The sequence below is a fragment of the Schistocerca serialis genome, chromosome 2, assembly GCF_023864345.2.
Source record: "Schistocerca serialis cubense isolate TAMUIC-IGC-003099 chromosome 2, iqSchSeri2.2, whole genome shotgun sequence".
Classification (NCBI taxonomy): domain Eukaryota; kingdom Metazoa; phylum Arthropoda; class Insecta; order Orthoptera; family Acrididae; genus Schistocerca; species Schistocerca serialis.
The window spans coordinates 281,420,659-281,443,031 of NC_064639.1; the positions used below are offsets into that span (position 1 = coordinate 281,420,659).

The 22,373-nt window shown below is 36.6% G+C and overlaps 1 protein-coding gene across 2 annotated transcripts in view; it reads left to right on the top strand.

Annotated features, from left to right (window-relative positions):
- The first annotated feature begins 672 nt into the window (after nt 1-672).
- Nucleotides 673-22,373, top strand: part of LOC126457045 (protein tramtrack, beta isoform-like) — a 197,830-nt gene continuing 176,129 nt past the window's right edge. For both annotated transcript variants that reach the window (XM_050093033.1, XM_050093034.1), the window contains exons 1-2: nt 673-807; nt 5,378-5,583. In XM_050093033.1, coding sequence (XP_049948990.1) covers nt 5,401-5,583 — 183 coding nt within the window. In that variant the 5' untranslated portion in view covers nt 673-807; nt 5,378-5,400. The remainder of the gene's footprint in view (nt 808-5,377; nt 5,584-22,373) is intronic.

Genomic DNA, 22,373 nt, shown 5'->3' on the forward strand with positions numbered 1-22,373 from the left:
TTTGACACTGTTTACTGTTAAACTAATGTAATAATGCCCTAATGTAAAAATTGCTGTTTTTCTCATTTCCATTTTTGGGTCACTTTTAAACCCAAAGTGGGAAGTTTTGATTACTGTTCAAGATTAAAATAAATGCAATAATGCCCTAAATATGAAACTGCTATCTTCACATTTATATTGACTAGTTTTTAAGCTAATAAGTATGACTTTTGTGCACTGTTATTAATACTATAACAATGTCTTTATTCTATGTATTTTATTATGTATATTGACACGTTCCACATCTGAGTGACTTGCTCACATGTACAGATCTATGGAACAAGTATATAAATAAATAAATAAATAAATAAATAAGGACAAATTTTTCTATCTTATTAGACAATAGTGATCTACAATTCTGTTAGTTATGTAAACCGTATATGTACACAAATGACGGCATCAATTGCATTTTTAATGCCTAAAGATGGATAATAAAATAAATAAGTAAAAATACTACTACTACATGTTTTACGCCTATCACGGTTTTGTACCTCTAGATGGGCAACACTGAATATCTTGCGTCTTTTTAAAAGTGTTTGCACAAGCAAGCAGTTGGCGTTTGCAGGGATGCCAATCTCTGTAACCAAGGAGGTTAACCTCACGCACACCCTGTGCTCCATCTCTGAACTACGTTGTCAATAAACTTTGGTTGCAGTCTGTCAAAACGATGAAAGTAGGATTGTGTATATAATTTTTGTATGTTTGTTGTGATGTAAAGTTTCAGCCCTGAAAACGGAAACATAATTTTGTCTACATGTTTTAAATGAGGTAACAAAATGCCGTTGGTAACATAGTTGATATGAAAATTTTTCTACGTTTAAATAGTCTGCAATGTTTGTTATTGGAGATATTTATATGTTTATGAAAAGGTAAACGAACGTGTTTGTGGAATGAGCCCTTTCGTATGACATTCTGGGTGTCCGTAGATAACAGGTGGTTATTAATTTGGTTAACGAAAAGTATTTTATCTTGGTGATCGTATGCCATAGTGGCGCTACCGGGTTGATAAACTAGGGCCTCTTTTTTTTAAAATTATATGTACACGTTTTCATGAACCTCAAATTACGTACAATTTTGATTTATTGCAACAATAATAAAAAATGCAAGAGCCACTGAAAAATAACCCAGCGGGAAATAAAATTATAACCGAGCCTAGAGTCATATTGTTTACAAGTGCAGAGTAATTGTTCACTAGGCAAAAAAGTTAAGTTGTTCTTGTGGGTGTTTATTTATAGTGACAAAAATTTCCGTACTTTCCATATGTGTTACACACACCTGTTTTTCTTTTACGATATATCATTTTATTGGGGTGGCTTCGTAATTGTGCCTCCTTGAGATTGAATAAACCGCCACCTCATCCAGCAGTTTTTGTCTATTGGTGTCGCTGCCATTACATTGTCATATAACACAGCCCAGTATGTTGACTGGCCAGTAAATCAGTTACAATTTTGAATCGCTAGTATTTACCACGTTACAATCTCTTTTCTCTTTCACTAGAGAATCTATTCTGAAAAGCTGGAATGAGTAAATGCATGGGTGGACGTTAGTTGGTAAACTTTCTTTAGCAAAATATGATATTTTGTGGCTTAATATATAAGTTCTGTTTGTTGTCTTTACTTCCCTATATTTTACTGTATTTATGAAGCAGTTTTTGAGTGGTGGGAATCCCGTGGTTAATTGATTTAGAAGCATCCGATGTGTGGGAAATCAGGTGTCTAAGCATACATTTTATTGGTTTTATGATATACAGATTTTAATTTGGCCTGCAGTTACATGTTACGCAAATAGGGCTAGCTAATCATTTTTTAATCCAGTAACCCAGTCATAAATAAGTACACATTTTGAATCTACCTTCACACTATTCTGTTATCAATGAAGAAGAAAAAGATAGTGCTTCATGTATGAGAGTCATTCTTTGAGGTCACTCAGTGTTTCTTATTTGGGTTGTTCCATAAATTGTGATTAAACGTAGTTTAATGCTGAACCAACGTTTTGACGACCACATAGCTGGTTTTGTCTTGGTTAATTGTCATCTTAGGCTGATCCCATTGCCCTTATTCTGAGTGTTGAGATGATGAATTTGGAGTTTCTTGTTACTGTTGCGAGTGTTCAGCTTATTGACATAAAGCAGTTGAATGTGTTTTGGCAGAAGACTGTCAAAACTCTTGGTTTAGAGATGAGGTATGTATAATAATTCATTTTTTTACTTGAAGTATTGATCCTCTTCCCCTGCACCAACTACACATTCCTGAATACATGCTGTGTAGCACAGTTCGTGGTTGTCACGGGTACTGTATGGCTGCGGAACACTGTGTAATATAGTCTTAGCAGGTACCTTTATATTATTACGCTATGTAGTCCCCTCATGATGTAGAGGGCTTGCAAAAAAATTGGCACAGACTTAAATAGTGAGCTGTTTTTGAGTTAGTCTACTGTGAACGATAAAGGCTCCTAAATCAGCCAGGCTCTAATTGACATTACATATTGTCCTCTATGTTTTGTTTTCATTTCTTTTCAGCATATTTATTTTAAAGTACTACTTGACCTCATTGAACAGGATATGTGGTTGTCATATTGCCTAAACATCATACTTCTCAGTTGAGAACAAGGTTATTTTATCTGCAAACAGTAAGGTTTGTTCATTTGCGCTTAGATCATCAACAAAAATCATGATAGATAATATTATGAGAACAGACCGCTACTCTTCATTAATGGGGAGGGGGGGTTTCAGTATTGTATACCTTTGGCTTTGAGTGCTGTTGTTTAAGGTGAGGTTTGTAAGGTTATGATTTCAGGTTAGCAGAAAATCAAAAGTTATTTGGGGAGGATTTATAGGCCAAGGGTAGTGCAGTGAATGGTGGGAGCTAGGTTTGTGTTACTGAATTTTGTTTACCGATGGTTTTTCCATAATTTTTTCTGTTGTTTTGTTGGATTTTGGAGTTGTGGATTATATATTTGGGGGTGGAAAGTGTTAGGGGGAGGGATTGAATCGTTGAACTGGGTTGGCAATAGGAGGTATGAGTATGGTTGGTTTTGTTTCAAGCAAGGTGTGGGGCTACTTTAGATGAGATTGGTTTTTGTTATATGGGCAGTAACTCTTTTGTTTCAAGTTTTTTATTATGTTATTTTTTTGGTTGGGATAGCTTTTTTTAAAATCTCAGTTTCTCTTGTAGGAGCTGCATGATTTCTGTCATAAGTTCCTTTTCTGTCAACTTTAGGAATTTGGTTTCACTTATTCTTGGCCAGTAATGTTATTTTTATTACTCACAGGAAAATGTCAGTTTCTATATTAATTTATTTTAACTTGTACAGTAATTATGTCTTTGCAACATTGTTCTGTTGTTTATCACATGATTTGTTGAAATTATCCAATCATATCGAGTAATCTCTGTGTTTTTTGGAGATGATTTCGCTAATTTTGTTGAGGCTTATAGTATTTTCTTGTGATAGTTTTCAGTTTTTTCTCTTCTGCCGTCACGTTTGTTCTTGTTTGTGCTGGACAGATGCCAACAATCCATTACAATACCAAAGTTTAATAATAAAAGTGTGAACTATTCGGACCTTTTTGTTCACGTTGTACGTTAATGACCTAGCAAACAATATTAATAGTAACCTCAGACTTTTTGCAGATGTTGCAATTATTTGTAATATAATACTGTGTGAAAAACGCTTCTTTATCAGATCTTGATAAGATTCCAAATCCTTTGACTACAATATCAGTGAGCCACAATTGCAATCACTTGAGTCGTACAACTAAGTGACTGTGGGTGTAACAGTTTCTACAGCTATGGAACAGAATGATTACATAGGTCTGGTCATTGGTAAAGCAGATGGCAGACTTTGGTTTATTAGTAGGATGATGGGAAAATTTAATAGTTCTACAAAGAAGACTGCTTGCAAATCCCTAGAGCTACCCATTCTAGAATATTGCTCTAGCATGTGGGGTCCATAGCAAATAGGACTAATAGGGAGTACTTAACATATACAAAGAAGAGCTTCACGAATGGTCAGATTTTTTGACTGATGAGAGAGCATCATGGGGATGCTGAAAACCTGAACTGGCAACTACTTGAAGATAGCTGCTAACTACCCTGTGAAAGGCTTCTTAAAAAGTTTCAAGCACCAGTATAAAGTGAGAGATCTAGGAATATCCTACAGATCTCTACATAACCCTCCTTAGGGACCACAAAGATAAGATTAGACTAATTATGATGAGCACAAAGATGTTTAAGCAATCATTCTTCTATTGTTCAATATACAAATGGAACAAGAAAAAACACTAATAAATGATACAATAGAAAATACACACTATTTCACAATGGTTTTTAGAGTATAGATGTCAATGAATCATTTTGAATATCTATTCTCTAACAATCAGAGCAGTAAAATCTCCCACTGAAATTTTTAAAATTTGTCTGCAGCATCATCTACCTCTTCCAATTGTTCCAAAAGCAATTTTACTTTCTCTGTTCTGTTTTATTGGTGGATGTGTATTAATTGATGGGTACCTCTTATTTCTGCATTGAATTGTGTGGATAGAGAGAGACTTTCCAAAAATTTAGTACTGAGTCTAATATTGATTCATTAATTATGAATACAATTACTAGGTGTGGCATGGTTTTCATGCATTTATTTTCTTCTGTCTTTCTGTGTTTTCTATATTTACTGAATCTTGTATTTCTTCATCAGTGGCACAGTTTTCTTGTAATGCCACTATTTAAATTTGTATTGAATTGAGCATGACTGCTAGTTGTTTGAATTTTCCAGCCATTATGAGTGTTTGTATATATATCGTTCTGAACCAGTATTTCTTTTTTGGTTTGCATGTTACTCCAATTCACATTGCATGTTGGTTTGGGTTGCCCAGAATCGATCCAGGTGCATCACTTATTGTGGTGATGGGTGTGGTACAGATTTACTTTGTGGCTCCCAGTTTTGGTCCATCCTAAGTATTTTATTTCCACGAACTCACAATATATTGCGGGCATTCCGCTATCCCCCCACACCTACGGAAATCGGCAACTGTATCTTTCTTCTGAATTACTTGCAATTTTCCAATTTTAGGAAGAATCATTTCCTCCAGAATTGTAATATTGTTCATATTTTCTAATTTTGTGTATAGATGATTTATTGAACTAATTAAGTGAAGGAAAGTTGAGTAGAACAATTTCATAGTGAATTAAACTTCCTTTTCTTCTTTAAAAAGTAAAATCTTTTCATAAATCAAGTGGCTCTCTTGGCCCTCGTCTCATCCACGATAAGTATTTGAGACCATATAATAAAGCACTGTATCTTATCCTATGTTTGTATACTAAAAGGATTTTTGCCTTTTTTTCAGTCCGGAAAAGAATTATTTTAGAGATGGCTGGACAGCAGATCTGCTTAAAATGGAATAGTTTCCAGTCAAATATAGTTACAAGCTTCGAAAGTTTGTGGGAAGAACAAGGCCTTGTTGATGTAACCTTAGCAAGTGATGGGCAATGTCTTCGTGCCCACAGAGTGATTTTGTCAGCATGTAGTCCTTTCTTCAGGAAAGTATTTCAGGTATGTTATCTTAAATTTATTCATTAACAATGAGAATGAGTTAGAAAATGATACATTCTGTAGCTACTAGCAATGAGTATCATTAGTTTTTGTGATGGGAATAAAAGTTACATTTATAAGTAACCATTCAGTTTGACCAGTAAGTGGAAGAAATCTGAAAAGGCAATGTCATTGTTGATGAATATCATTATATTGTATAATAAAATACAAGTTTTCCATAAACTTCTTCATTGTTTTTGAAGAAGAATTGTCTTTGCAGGCCCATAGCTGACAAAGTATTAGTTGTGAAAGTGGAAGTTCTGCAACTAACTTTATCGTTTCGATTTTATTTGTTTATATTTCATTTCTTTGTGATTAGTTTTGGGGTTGCAGCCTCATTCTCAAGCCCCTTTTTTTGTAATCATCTAAGCTGTCAGTTTGAAACCTGGCATCATCATTGGTCACAGGTAGATGCCAGGATTCAGCTTGACACCTTGTCTGAATATAAAAATTTGCACTTGAAAATGGAACAGTGGCCACAAAACTAGTGGAAAAGAAATTGAATATGAATAAATAACATAAAAATGATAAACTGTAGTTGTAAAACTTATTTTTCCAAAAGAAATGCTGTATTGCTTGTATACAGGGATTAGTAAGCTGCACTGCAGAAACAATACTACATAGAGGCATTCAACCTGAGTTATTGTAAGACCAATGTTGTTAATAATTGGTCTAAAGCTCAATTGTTTTAATTTTTGGTATTATATGGGTAACAGAAATCAGATTTTATTCTAAAATGTATGTGAGTACTTGTGAATGAAAACAGTACTGCTCTCCTGGACATGCAAAAGCCAGTCCACTTAGCAGAAAAATTTGTGCTTGTCACTAATTGGTATTGTTTTGTGGCCATACTGCTGTGAATGAGCATTTCTTCAGATTGGCATATTTTGCTCTTTCTGGTGTCCTCTACTTTGTTCTTTCAGCAATAACAAGTATTTTGTTGGTGTCCTCTACTTTGTTCTTTCAGCAATAACAAGTTTTTGTATTGCAACTAGCATTTGCAGCAGCTTTTTGTTTTGTTTCTTATTTGACATAACCATTATATCACAGAGACAAAATTGTCAAATTTCAGTTTACTTTCAGTCTACGTTCCTGAAGTAATCACTTATTTTTGATATAAAAACAAACATTTTGCATGTGAGAATGATTTTAGATAACTTCCATTCTTTTTATTGTGTATGAAATAAAATCAGTTAGTCTGCAAAGCTTTACTTTCAAAAATTAGGGCACAGAATCCTCTTGAAGTAACAGAGTAACATGTGTATTCCAGATAAAGTAAAATATTCTTTCTATGTAAGTATGTTTCCTTCAGTATATTGTGATCCATCGTTTTTTAAACAGCTGCGTAGCCTATCCTATTGGATTATTGCAATGGCTCCATCCAGGAATTTCCATTACTGTTATCTAAAACAAGATTAAATATTTTGGAAAATTGTAGTGAGTATATCCAAGACTTACTTCATCTGAACAGGCCTCAAAAAATGGGCCCCATATTGCCCTACATGTTTTGATATGCAATTTGGAAGAGTTTACTTAGTTTCATATACAATTGCAATGAGTTTTACAGTACAGCAATTTAAATCATGTTTTATTTAATTATAAACAAATTTCTTTGAATAAGATATTGCTGTTGGTTTTTGGATAGCTCTCAAGTAGAGCTATCATTTAAATAAAAATATTAGCTTTTCAGAAATTGGGAGAAGTAAATTTTCAAGACTGTGGTGCGTCATGGCTGCATAGTTCATATCACAAAATTTCAAAGTTGGGTAATTAAAAAACAGCTTACTCCCCTTAGTTGCTAATATAAATCGGGTAACATATTAACATGAAATTTAATCTGGAATAGTGAACTCATTTGTAGCAGTTTTTTCAAGGGCAGTTTACAACTGGAAATGGGTATAAACATAACAGTACAAAGTCCAGAAAGTTAAAAATTCACTACAGGATGGTCCATCTGAAGTTTCGGATGAGATTATCGCGAAAACTATACATTGGGTAAAAGTAGTGGTTAAGACAAATTCATAAGCTCAAAGGGGAACAGCAAATGATACTACACGTGACCCTATTTAAATCTTAAATGGAAACACCCATTTTTTTATTGCAGATTTGGATTCTCTATAAAAAAAGTAATCAAGTTTCGTCTGAAAAAAAATTTAAACCATTGACAGACGGTGCTGAATTCGAGAAAAAAGTAAAATTGGGGAAGAACTCTGATTTATTTAGAATTATCCGAGAAAGACACATCGAATCGATAAAAAATGTGCACCCATTTTTTCGTTATGCCAAATTAAGCTATTTGTGTACAAAATGTACTGTATCCTGCTTTTAGCGTTACCCAGGAGCGACGACATGGACGTAGTAGAATGATATTCCCTTGGGGTGCTTCATAAGTGTGAGTCCCCTTGCCTCTCACAATTTGGGGTGCTTAATTAATGTAATTAGCCATGAAGAAATTGTTCAAAATCATCCCCATTTGCTTCAATGCATAAAGTCAATCGTCTGCGAAAGTTGTCCACAGTTTTGAGCAGCACATTCCATGGTATGGCTGCACACGCTCTTCGAATGCGTTGCTCCATATCGTTTCAGGTTGTGGGCTATCTTTCATAAACAACATTTTTTTAAGTAACCCCAGAAGAAAAAAATCAGGAGATGTAAGGTCTGGTGAACATCGAGGCCACTGAATTGGTCCGGCGCATCCTATCCACCAACCAGGGTACTCTAAATTTAAAACATTCCGCACATTTATAGTGTAATGGGGAGCTGCTCCGACCTGTTGAAACTACATTCGTTGCCTAGTTTCCAAATCAACATCTTCCATTAGCTCCAACAAATCATCGCGGAGGAGTTGTAAATAAGGTTCCCCAGTAACATTTCAGTCAAAAAAATACGGTCCAATCAAATAACGATTTTAAAATTCCACACCAGACCATTAACGACCGTTTGTGTTGATTGTCAACTAGTCTGTCCCAGTGTGAACTGAGAGGTGACCAATAATGACAATCATGACAATTTAACTTGCCATTGTTTTTGAATGTAGCTTCATTAGTGAACATAACGTATCTAAAAACTCATTGTCACCTCTTATCATTTCCAAGGCCCATTGGCAGAAATGCACGCATATTTGCATATCTTTTGGCATTAATGCCTGTGTCAATGTGACATGATATTTGTGCATCTTCAAAATCCTCAAAAAAGTTGATTTTGGTATTCCAATTTGTCTCTGAATCGCATGACTACTAATTTCGGGATCCAGTTGAACACAGGCGAGAACAGTAAGGGTATGAGCATCATTTTCCTTATATTCATTATGATGAGGTGGATGGTGCATGTATCCATTTTGAGTTCATTGAGTGCAATTTCGAATAATGTTTTCGCTTGGATGTCATCTGTTTGGGAAACGATCCGCATACAATTGCGCAGCTGCAGCGTAATTGTTATGGCATTTACCTCAAAGTTACATCATATCAACAATCTTTGTTGGAGGATATTGAGCCATGTTTCGCTAAAGAATAATTTACTTTTGTCAATTGATGTTTATGGTTCACAATCTGAAAGTGAAATGACATCTGATCGCATTGCACCGACCTTTATACTGAGCCATAGTTCGCAGTTTGGCCACTGTAGTGCCACAGTCGGGTGAGTAATGCAATTGTGAAGAGTTCCCTAATGAGATTTTAATACCATTCCGCCTCCCACCATCGAAAACTGTTGCGGGTAGGATACATTTTGTAACAAAATAGCTTAATTTGGCGTAATGAAAGAATTGGTGCATGTTTTGTATTGATTTGATGCGTCCTTCTCGGATCATTCTAAATAAATCAGACTTCTTCCCCAATTTTAATGTTTCTCGGTTTCAGTGCCATCTGTCAATGGTTTAAAAATCACACAGAACTTGATTACTTTTTTTAGGGATAATCCAAATCTGCTATAAAAATGGGTGTTTCCATTTAAGATTTAAAAGTTGCCCCCTGCCCCACCCAAGGGGGGCGGGGGCTGGGGGTCACGTGTAGTTGAGCTTAAGAACTTGTCGTACCCACTATTTTTACCCGATGTATAGTTTTCGAGATAATCTCATCCGAAACTTCAGATGGACCACCCTGTATATTGACCAGAGAATGTTGACGTGAGAAAGGATTCCAGATAGGAATGGGAATTTGTATTGATTTTTGGTCCTTTTATGTATCATTCTATTGCTCTGCATGGGACAGCATTGATCAGTAAAATTTTACTTGGTGTTGCTTAACCAGTAAGATACTAAAAAACGTGTTAAATCTCTAACATTATATTAAAATAACTTGCACCTCCACAAAAATGTTTATTAACCAGGTTGAATATATTATTTTTATTGTTCCATGAATTTTTGGGTGAACTGCCAGATGTCTGCAACTTGCAGCCATAATTTTTTTGGCACAGCATCTCCAGTCCATTTCAGGTGAATACTTATGAAAATTCACTTAGCTTCCATATTTAAGACCCTGGTGGCACATGCCTGATGTTACAGTTACTGTTGTGCATGTGCTGTGTGAGCATATGCACTTTGCTGCAAGTCTGTGCACTTTGCTGTGTGTTCTCCATGGTGCAAGCTTGCCTCCATAGCATTAAATCAATTGTCTTTGCACAGTAAAATCACAGAATGACACTGACTATGCACCATACTCAATGAATCAATGGAAATCACTATCTCTGTGCCTTTTCAGTTGAGACAGTGGCTTACAGTCAAATTCTGCATAGAATGATGTTGTAGAAAAACTTCATGCTTTACACAGCTGGTGTTGTTCTCCAATTTTACTGTGTGAAGACACTTGATTTGAGACATGAGGCAAGCTTTCATCACGTAGGGCACACAGTGTAGCGCACAGACTTACAGCAGAAATCCAGAGTGAAAGGAAGGTAGGAGACAAGGTACTGGCGAGATTAAAGCTGTAAGGACAGTTCTTGAGTCATTCTTGGGTAGCTCAGTTGGTAGAACACTTGCCTGCAGAAGGCAAAAGTCCCAAGTTCGAGTCTCGGTCCGGCACACAGTTTTAATCTGCCAGGAAGTTTCATTACAGCAGAAGTTCTTGCACTCAAGTGAGTTGGGTGTTAAATGTGGGATCTCAGTGAACTTTTCTCAGTATACACATGGAGATGGTCAGAAGACTCTGCACTGAAATATTGTGGCAGCAAGTTGCAGACATCTCACAGCTAGCCAAAATTTCAGGGAACAGTCAGTATGCCAGAAAGTTTTAAATTTCATTATATTTTTCTTGTTTTGAGCTGAGGTTTAAAATACAACTTCTGCTCAGCCCTACAGGCCTGGACCACAGTGAAAAATTTTAATGTGGCAATGTGATATCAATACCTGAGTTTTACGTGGATGTCTCAAGATGGCAGCACTGTATCCAAAATTTCAAACCCAATTCATAGAAATTGCAGTGTAAGTTGAACTGTTAGCAGCAGTCTGTGCAAGTCATTTGGAGTACATAATATTTTTGCATCAGCGTGTTTGGAACATGAGGGAATATTTACAGAGGACTTTAGAAAATTTTTGGAGTTAGTGCTATGCCTTACTAGTCCATGACTCAATGGGTCATAGGATTCAAACCTGGGTGAACAGTGAGTGTCAGTGTGCCACAACCAAAACATTCTATGTTCATATAGACAGACATCATCCTGGGCTGGATTAGCCACCTGCTCAGAGGATGACATACAGTGGTCAAGATCTAGTTACAGGCCCAAACAGTTGGAACAGTTGCCAACCATCCCAAAAGTTGCATGTGAACTTTTGAGATCTGCACAAAATTGCTGCAGAATGGTACCATATGCATTACTAGAGCTGCAAAAGTATGGAATCTATTAGTAAACTTCGCATAACACAAAGAGTTGGGGAAAAATATGCTGAACAGAGCTATCAATACTAATGATATCTGGGTTCAGTTCCAAGAGCTGAATCTGAATCAGCAGCCAGTGAAATGGCACTTTATGGGATTGCTGTGCCACTATGAGGTTCATCTGTCAGCAGAACTCAGTGTGTGTAGGAGGCAAAAGACAGTACGTAGGTGAAAAGCTCTGCCTGGATTGATAGAACATATTCAGAAGTAAAGACAAATCGAGAGGAATTAAAATGGGAATTGCACGGGATAGTACAATCAGGAGCTGAGATGAAATGAGAAGAGGAGGAAAAATTAAAAAGAAGAGGACGTGGGAGAACTTAATCCCCATAGGTTTAGACCTAAAGGCCAACAACAAACAATGCTGTTAGTATGAAGGAGGGAGATGGAAAAGGAAGGTGTGAGTTTCAAGCAGGCACTAATAGGAATGTGATGGAATATGTAGAATGAAATAAAACTGTTTAGAAATTTCTTTGAGACAATGTAAAAAGGGACAGTCAGAATTACTCAAGAACAAGAATTGATAACAATAAAGAACATTGTGGAGGGGAGGAGACTAGAAACTGATGTCGGGAAGACATCACATTTCATTATGGCAGATGACACAGTAATTGATGAGAGAGAGAGAGAATATACCACTCTTTCAAGATTTATTTAAATATTTGTGTGTTTCAAATGATGTATCAGAATCTGAACAGTTAATACTGAATGAAACAATGTTTTGGAAGTGCTGGCAGACAGTCAATACAAAGCAGTTCAAGGTATGAAAAAAGAAAAGCATCTGGAAGTGATAGTCTCTTGGTAGGAACAGTTAAAAGTGGAAGCAAAGTAATACAAAACTATTTGCAGAATGTCTGTGGAGAAAGACATTTCCCCAAACTGCAATAATAATTACAGTATTCTTCTGCGTGAGAAAGGAGACAAAAGAAATTTAGGCCCATTGGTCTCTCTCTGTGGCATAAAAATTTTTCACTTAAATTCATACTGCAAGTAGGGGGAAAAAAAAAGTGGATATAGCACAATTATCAATTTGCAACCCACATTGCTAATTGTAGAATGGAATGGTGAGTATGAATTATTGCTTTATCTGAAAATCAGAAAGTGCCGATTTGGGGGTGGGGTCCCCTTCCTGGGATCTGCTGGGGTTTCCACTTTTTATTAAATTTTAAATTCTGGTGCGTTTTTAGGACTGATTGAGATTCTACAAAACTACAGATTTACCAAAACTGCGTGTAACAAGAAATATTGCAACTTTGGAAATGCTACATAATTTTGGTTTGGATGCTTATAGTGCTGTTCACAAGAAATTTAATGCTGTTTCCTTAGAGTGGCAGCTTTTTGTGTGCTGTCCTACATTTCAGTGCAGATACTTAGCTTTTTGTGTACGGTTCAGTGCTGACTTTTACAGAAGACATTCAAAGTAGATACTCGAACTTCGTTTTGTCACTTGCTCTACAGAACTTACTGAGTTGGCATCAGAACTTACTGAGTTGGCATTAGACACCCAATGCAGAGTCCAACACCAATTACCACTACAACCTCTCTTCTCTCAGAAGCATTTTGTAAATGTGATTGTTGTATTATACCTGCCTGACATCCAGCCATCCCTGATTCTTACAAGCACAACTTAATCACATAGATCATGTTTTGACATGGCTGAACAAAACCAGTGATGGATTGCTGACTCTGCATCTAGTTTTACATGGCAAAATGATGCCAGCTGACCCTGAAGGAAGTGGCCATCTGATACCCTAGGTGTTCTCATTTATGCTCCATTTTTGAACACAAATCCGAGTGTCAAAATCAGAATAATGCCTTTTCAGGGCTAAAAAAGCAAAAAAGTGTGAAATATCAAGGTCAAAAAATTATCCTCTTCAGAGGTTGACACCTTCTCAAACTATGTCGGAAGCAGCATAGCAGAATGATCACTCATGGAGTTAAGAATTCTGTAAGCCAGTTGGCACGGTTGCAAAATGTTTTCAGACTGAGAAGATGAAGACGGTCTTGATTTATTCCTGGGCTGTGAAGAGGAAGTTATACATACCGTTTGAGGATGATTTGTGGAAGTTCACCACATTTGTAAAGTTGGATGTTGGGTTTTGAATGCACTTTTCGTGAACAATCCAAAAAATATTGTGCCCAAAACACATTTGGTGAAACTTTGCTCATGCTAGTTAACATTAAAAAACAGAAGCCATGAGAATAATCCAATAAATTTAATAACCTAATCAAATGTGGGGCTTTGTAAACCAAGTGGCTAAGGACAGAAAAGCGTGGTGGTGGTTTTTTTTTTTTACAAGTACTCTTTCAGGTGTATTAATCAGTGCATTTTTTGTAGTTGTTTTCATACATGCCCAATAGGATCAGTCATTCTTCAGTGCAAACTTATCATTAATTGTAAATGAATAAACTTCTGTGAATAATTTCTAGCTTTATATAATAGCTAAGTGAATACGCTGCAAAATCTAGTTCTTGGGTCATGACATGTATTCAGTCACATGGAGTCAGTATTACAAAATGAATAAAAAAATAAAACAAAAAATTATAAATTTTAGAATTTGCTATCCCTTCCCCTTGGACAAGTTTCTGTGGATACCCATGCTGAAATTCATAGATTTTGAAAGGCTGGTGACTCAGTTTCCACAAAGTTTTCTACTAACAACCCTTGAGAAAAAGAGCCAGCCAGCCTTACTGGTACTACAAAATCCTGCTTTTTGCCAAATTTCATTATTGTAGATCAACCAGGAAGTACCCAATAGGCTTTGAAGAGCGAGTTTGTATCAAAATATGTGACATAATTGGCTGCACCTTTTGATTGCATTTAACTTAGGAGCTTAAATTTTTTACACTGCCAAGGGACCAGAGACCTTAGAGCCTGGCATAAATTTCAATTTGATATCTTTACCTGTTCATCAGGAAAACAGATATTAACTGTTGGGAGACAGACAAACAACAAATTGATCCTGTAAATGGCCTGTTTTTACCATTTGAGAAACAAAAACCCTAAAAAGACACTGCTTGACATATCGTCGGTGAAGGAACAAAACTACATAAGTAGCAAAAACACAAATTTCACAGGAGAGACAAAAAACTCTAAAATGTCTGATACGTTTCAAAAGGACACAAAATTTGCGTTGCTGCACTACAGTGATTAGAAGATTGTAACAAAAAGTGAAACAAAGATAGTACTCTTTAGAAAGCTTAATTCTGGCAGATACACAGAATTGTGTAGATTTTTGTGGAAGAGGAATGTTATTTACCCAGTATTTGTTTATCAGTCTCATGTAAGACTTACCGCTGTTACGTTGTTTTTGGTGCTGAAAAATCAGTAACAGCATCATTTTAAAAAGACTTTTCACAGAAACAACCTCAAATATGCACATGGTTCACATAGATCTGATAATGTCTGTAGACTTATTCAAGATAAAATGGCCGAACAAAGAACTACACGTCACCGTCACTCCTGAAACAGTAATGTCCAAGATGATCATCATTCATAAATAATGTTGTCATAATAACAATCCTTAGGAACAACAGCTTTAAGTTGTCATAAATGATTCCATTTGGCTTTCTTGATTTTCAGGCTTTCTTTGTATAGTTTCAGGAAGCAAAGTTTTCCAGAATTTTTCTCGGACGTCTTAGTATTTCTTGCCACATTTCATTGAAAGTACACTTGTAGTAAAAAATACAGTTTGAATGGTACGCATCGCCCTCAGGTCCGTAACTCATTCTTTGTAGATGTACCAGGCCTGATTGAGTTGTGCAGCCACAAACTTTTCTCTGTGCAGTTAGAGAAAAAGAAATTATCTAGCTAATCAATTTCGTAAGGTTGTGGCTTTCTTCTCACCTCTTTAGATATTGAAGCATATTGACTAGGAACTGTAACTTCACTTCCTTTGAGCTTGTACTCGATGGAACTGCAAAGTGATTCACTTTCCATCTGAGTACGACTTTTCTCCGAAAACTATTACATAATAAATGCTCCTGAATCAATTAAATTGCTAATCTTAAAAGACTGTTTGATAGTATCATGTTTCTACTCTGATACACGCAGCCATCAGAATGCAAAATGACTGGGACAGGATTTTCCTTAATCATTTTAGACAGTTGTCTGTGATGCACAAAGCAACCAATTCACCTTGCTTTCCATCAAACCAGTAACACACTGCACAATGACTTTCTAAATTATACATTGTAAAGTTATGGACAGCCAATTTTGTTTTATAATAAACTGCATTTGCCTGTAAAAGTGGCGCTACTTTCAAGGCCTGTAAGTTCATGGTGTAGACTGTGCAGAGCATATGCTGAATGCCTTTCTGCAACCGTGAATGCTCTTTCTGTTGTATGTGTGGCTTCCACATGTCTTAACTTGAGTTTCTGAGCCTGTAACTGCAATAACAACATAAGACACACTAGTCTTTTTTGGGAGAAAATAAGCTAAGGTTACCCTTTTCGAAAGTCAAGTTAAAGTGGCAAGATTTATTGGTGAAACCCATTCCTTACTACATTTTTTGGTGTAGAATCCATACAGCTGTTGTTTACTTTGTAGAATAGGCTCAAGATATAGCTTGGAGGAGGGCTTCCTTCAGTAATGTGTTGGCAGTTTTGGAAGGCAGTCGAGAAATTGTTTTACAAAACTTTTCTCATCTTTATTCTTTGTTTGTTTTATTCAGGAACGTGATGATTCTAAATCAGGGCTCGTCCCAGACTCCAGTCAGTATCACACTGTCTGTTCTTTAATGCCAAGAGTATTGAGAAATATTGTTTGGCATACTTGATGTTTTCTCAGATAATGCACCAGTGATCTTCCCTGGATGTTTGGTTGGAATTATGTTCACAAGACTGATTACGTAAATCTTCCTTTGATCCCATGACATTGTTTCCCAGAAAGTGTTAAAAATTGCCTGTCTGTCACCAGCAGAAATTTGATGACGATTCCTGTGATTATATCCAATCTTTGCTTCCATCAACTTATGATAAGTTACCTGAATTGTCTGGTTAAAAATCAGCACCATCATGTAGCAATAAATGCAATGAAGTAGTGTCATCTCCAGCGGCAGCTGTGGCTGATGTATCATTTTGAGCATTCTTAGATGCAGTCAGCTAAGTTTCTAGACAAGAAACATTTGTAAATAAACTTAAGAAGACCGAAGCTGAATTTTAAATTCATGGCTATATGATAACAATGATTCCAGTGTCATTAATAACACTAAAAGTATTCAGCAAACTAGGTCAGTTTCGGTCTGATTAACTTAAAGTTTCCTGAGACATGGGCTGGGCAGTGCTAACAATCCTCTATAAACGTTATCTCAGAACTTTCTCCAGGGACCACCATGTGCCATAATGGTGGAACATTGAATGTCGTAGGTTAACTGTACTTATTGGGAGGCAGGTAAAAACCTTGTCGCAGTCTGTTGCCGAACTTACAAACTTAATACACATGCTAAATAGAGTTCTAATACAGTGAAAACAAATACGAAATGTAATTCAGTACCTTGAGACTTATCTGGAACAATCACACACTTCATGTGTAGATCATTTAACTCAGTTCTTAGAGAAGTTGTGTAACTTATTAAAATAAATTGAGTACCATCAAGTTTTGTTCAGTAACCAAGTGAGAATTAATACACAGAAATGAATAGTCACAGAACTTCACACTGTGACAAGGAGAAACTCCTGGTGGTCACTGTATGAACCCTGTTGACAGCTCATCAAGGGAATCAGCTGTCTATCTGATGTCGCATTGGTCTGCTGCATGTTGTTAAAATGTCAGCAAAGAAAACCTCAGTCTGAAGGTGTTCTATATGCTGATGGGACAGATGGCCGCTGAGGCATAACTTTCAGTATCAGACAACTTCTCTGGTACCTGGTGTACCTCAGTTGTGTTAAGCTTGTCCGAATAATGCTCACCTCTCTGTAGAGTGATTTTGTATTCCCATAGCTCTTAAGGTGAACGATACTTAATTCATCATCATCATCTTCTTCTTCTTCTTCTTCTTCTAAGTATTGGGCCTCTTGACCAGTTACACTTTCATCGAGAAGTTATCATGCCGTCTTTACATTGATCAATCTAGCAATCTTACACCATTGGGGTGGTAATATAGAATGAATTTTGAAATCCTTCTTGAGCTCTTTCATAGTAGATGTTTTCTGCAGTTGTTTTGGTAATTTCGAATATAATGTATGGTAGGTTCCATTTTAAGTTCCTTCAACACATCTTTATTCGTTTGTAACCAACTGTTCATCTCTAAAATTTGATTTCACAGGATGTTAGTCTTTTCACATAATTTGCCTTTATTGTCCAGGGTTCACTGCCATGCTACAGCACAGGTTTTGCTAAGATCTTATAGAGGCATACTCCGGTGTGTTTTTGGAATATGGAAAGGTTTGTTATATTCTTACGATTCCCATTGTTTTTCTAATGGGTGGCTTTTTAAGCAAGGACTATTTCTGCCAGAAATGAGGAGGCATCATTTGAGAAGTTGTCACTGTTTTAAGAACATAAACTTGTACAGCCAATTTCAGTGTGAATAAAATATTTTTGGTGTTAGACCATATCATTATCAAACACCAAAATAACTATAAAACCAATGTTTCAACCATCTTTGTGGTGGTTATCTTCAGAGTGATTAAACCCGAAAGGATTTTATTCATATTGTCACTGTTCTAAATAAAAGCCACATTGTATTGCTGGAGCACTAAAAATCAGGCAAACATTTAAAAAATTGGATGTTTTTGGTGGCAGTGTCTTCTTTCTGCCAAGCCAAGCAGATCTGCATGTTACTCTGCTTAGAAACTACCACATAATTTAAAAAATTGTGCAATAGAGGCAGGCATGTTGTCGATCTGTGTCAACTTCACTTAGCCGCAGAGTGCAAGGCAGTGATCAAGAAAATTCAGCACAGCTTGGTGGAAGTGGCTGAAAATGACCAATACTACCTCTCTTAATGACACAGACGTGTGCTTGGCTCATATTGAAACACTGCAGATGCACTCTCTACACTCACCACTACACCACATGCTGTGTTGCCATGTACATAGCTGCCATGTTTGCTTAGCCACATTGCAGGGCCATGTGCCTGTGAGATCTCACTGGATGACTGCTCCCCTGCGATAGCAAGTGAGGGAACTGCCAGCTGAATTAAATGAAAGTGATGTGGGACAAATGTCACACGCGTGATTTCATCACATGTATTCAATGCAGTACTGCACAGCACCCTTAAATCATGGAAGGATGTTTTGTTGTACTGAGTATTGAATTGATTTAAAAGTTTCATAAAGCTATTAATCATGAGATTGAGAATACCGACACTTTCATATTGACCTTCAGTTTTCTGTCATAGTTCAGATCTGTAATGGCATGGTAACTCATATTCATTGAGGTTGTAGATCCTGTTTTAAGTATCAGCACTGTGGACAAACCTGTATAGTTTTCAACATATGAAAAAAATGGGTCATTCAGTTCATGAAGAGAAAAATGTGTAGTGTGTCATTATTCTATGTGAACTGCTTTGGAAATTGTACCATTTAGACTTGAGACTGTACAACATTTATAGAGGAATAGAAAATGCAACAGATCGATGTTACAAGCCAATATTGTACACCGAAGTAAAGAAGTAGTGTCTGGGTCCAATGTCACCCATATTCATATCATTGTTTCCATAGTGGCCAGTTTGACATATCAGGAATTCCTCTTCACTGACTTCAGCAGCTGAAGTCAGCACAAATATTGGTATCTGCCAGTGCACATGCATTGAGGAACTTATTGCTAAATAAATTGTCTCTTACACATTGCCACAAAAGTCACAAGTTAATCCATTAAAGATGATGAAAGAACATACAAACAGTGTGTTCCCAATATGAAGTAATCATAGTTTCCATTTGAGGAAAACCAGGCAATAAAAAGCATAAATACTCAAGAAAGGGCTCAAAGCCTTGAGACCACACTGAACTTGTCCTACACAGTGAATCAGCAGGTGATTCAACCAAAGATGCTATTAGTCTTCTCAGTAGAACAAGTAAGTCACTCCATCTCTTCACCAACCACCTCCAACCCCCATCCTCTCCTGTGCCTTCAATCACTCCACCTCTATAAAAAGGTAAAAAGGCAGAATAAAATACTACCAGTAAAATGACTCATTTTACAGTGGAAGGTAAATGCATCCAAGGTACCACTAAATGCACATTCCTGTGCCTATGAGTTGTATCTTTTATAGACAGAATGAGCTTAAAGGGGGAAGGCTAAACCAGAGTTAGCTGTTATTGTTGAGGATGCTTGTCACTCCTCAAGTCTCACTATCAACCGTCTACAAGCAATTGTAACAGTGCAGGTGCAGTAGAAGGTAACTACATGTTCTGTCACGAACAGGGTTACTAAGATGCTCACATTACTATTATCACAAACCTCTCACACTCTGGTCTGTGGGTGTAGGTCCATATTACAGGCATCAGTCCGTTTCACAATTAATAAATAAGTTTTATATTCACGTATTTTGATCTTTTTGGAGAATGAAAGTCTCCTATAAACGAATCAACATGGATTCTTCAAGCAGCAATTTTGGCTAGCTCTGTTCTTCCCTGAAGTCCAGAGAGCAATATATAAGACCACCCAAGCTGATGCTAAGTTTTGTAAGTATTTGAAGGCATTTGATGCAATTTTGTATTTTTGCCTAGTGAACAAAATTTGAGCTTACAGAATATTGGACCAGTTTTGTGACTTGATTCAAAACTTCTGGTAGACAGAACTTCACAGTTTTATTAGTAAGTCATAAGATGAAAAACAGTATTGTGAGGAAATGTTATAGGGTAGACTTTCTGATGGATAACATCAGTGACTGTTCTTAGATAATGTTTTTGGTTGTTAGATGGTTTCAATGCTTTAAAAATGTAGTGAAATGCAAGAAGACCTGCAAACTTAGTGAAGGGATTGTAAATTGAGCCTCAACGTAAATATGCATGCGGAAAAGTATTGCTTCCAAATTTTTAATGTGAAAACACTTAAGGAATTTTAAATTAAATAAATGTTAGTAACATTCTACATCTTCGTTCTTCATGTCTATATATTTGCAGCCCTCTACCATTAGGGGTTTTCGAATTATAGCATGTAACATGGCAGTGTGCAACATAGCTACATCGATGCATAAGAATCAGTTTGTTGTAATCGAGTTTCGAATTCGGTGTTTGCCCACACATGGAGAACTCTCCCCTTCAGCATGACAATGTCAGACCACACACAAGCATTGCAATGCCTGCAGAATCCAACTTTTGGATTCACTGTTATTGGTCATCCTCCATACAGTTCCAACTTGGCCCCACCCGATTTTCATGTTCCCAGAACTTAAAGAACACCTGTGAGGACTTCAGTTTGATAGTGGTGAAGTAATGCAAGCAGAGGTAAGGTTGTGGCTCTGCCAACACAGTCAAACAGTCTACAATGACAGCATTAACGAACTGGACTCTCGTTGAAAGAAATGTGTTCATCACCAAAGTGACTACATTGAGAAAAATATGTAGATATGAAGAGTAAAGATGTGGAAATTTAACAACATTTGTTCAATGTAAAAAAAAAAAACTGAGTTTTAACATAAAAAAATTGAAGTCATTACATTTTTGCACGCTTCCATAAATGTAACATGTGCAAAATAGATTCAAGTATCTATTGTTTGTGCTATTGGGTCAAAGAGTAACAACTTAAAATCCAGAGTTATCGAAATAGTTGTAAGAAAAGTGTATTGCAGGCTGAAATTCATTGAGTGGATCATAAAGAAATTTTATTCATGTACATAAAAGATGGCATAAGAAAACCTTCATTTCACTGATCCTCGATTATTCCTGATTAGAGTGGGCCCGTTAGTAGTTCAGATAAATAGATATAGAGAAAGTTCAAAGAAGAAGGTGCATTTCGTCATGAATCCATTTAGCAATCACAAGTGCATCACAGGAATGCTCATCAAACTCTAGTGGACAAGGGTGGCATAGTTTTCTGTGCAATAGCCATACAACAGCTACTTTTACTATTCACTGAACATCTCTCTATCCCCTACAGCTTTTCTCCTCCTCCCCTCTCCTGCACTCAGTTTCTTTATTCGTGGGAAAAATGGTGGAGGGTGGAAAGAGTTATTATCGGGGCATGTGTGTGGCAGAGGAGGTTACAGTATACACTCCTTGTGATGCAAGAAGTACTTTTGCCGTGATTGCATCTGCAAATAGTAAGAACATGAATGAGTTTTAGTGAATTAATACATCTGCCTCCCCCTCAGTTTTTTATGCAGTTACATTAGATGCAAAAATGTTCAAGCTAATCACTCAGGAAGCCACCTAACTGTTATTTCTCTCACTGTTTGCTACTCACTCGAGCTTCTTGAAGAATAGTACACCTAAGTTATTGGTTTCTGTGTTACTGCATTGTTTCTGCAGTTTCTTGCTGCTTAAGCCATTTCTTCTTCATCATCATCTTTGTTTTCTTCTTTAGGCTTTGCCTCAAAAGTAGCTTAGACCTTATGGCACTAGGGTGTGTACTGCATAAAAACAGCTAAAAAAGTTTAGCACCACTTGCATAACTCGCATAGACAGTTATTTTCCTTTATCAGAAATTCTTTCCCTATATCCATTAGACCACAGGAAATTCGCATGTAATGGCGGTAAAAGTAAATCTGCACTCTCCTAAGGCCTCATAAGGCACATTCAGTCATTCCTTGCCCACTCCTGAATAACTTTTTTGGCCAGTTTGTTACAAGATTTTACTTCATTGGTAGGCTAGTGTAACTAGTGTTGTGTAAATCATGAGGTGAAATGTGGATTGTGGTAAATGTTGGCATTACTTTGTTGGAAAATAATTAGCGTCTTAGGACTTCACCGTGTGACAGTTATGTCCAGCTTAAA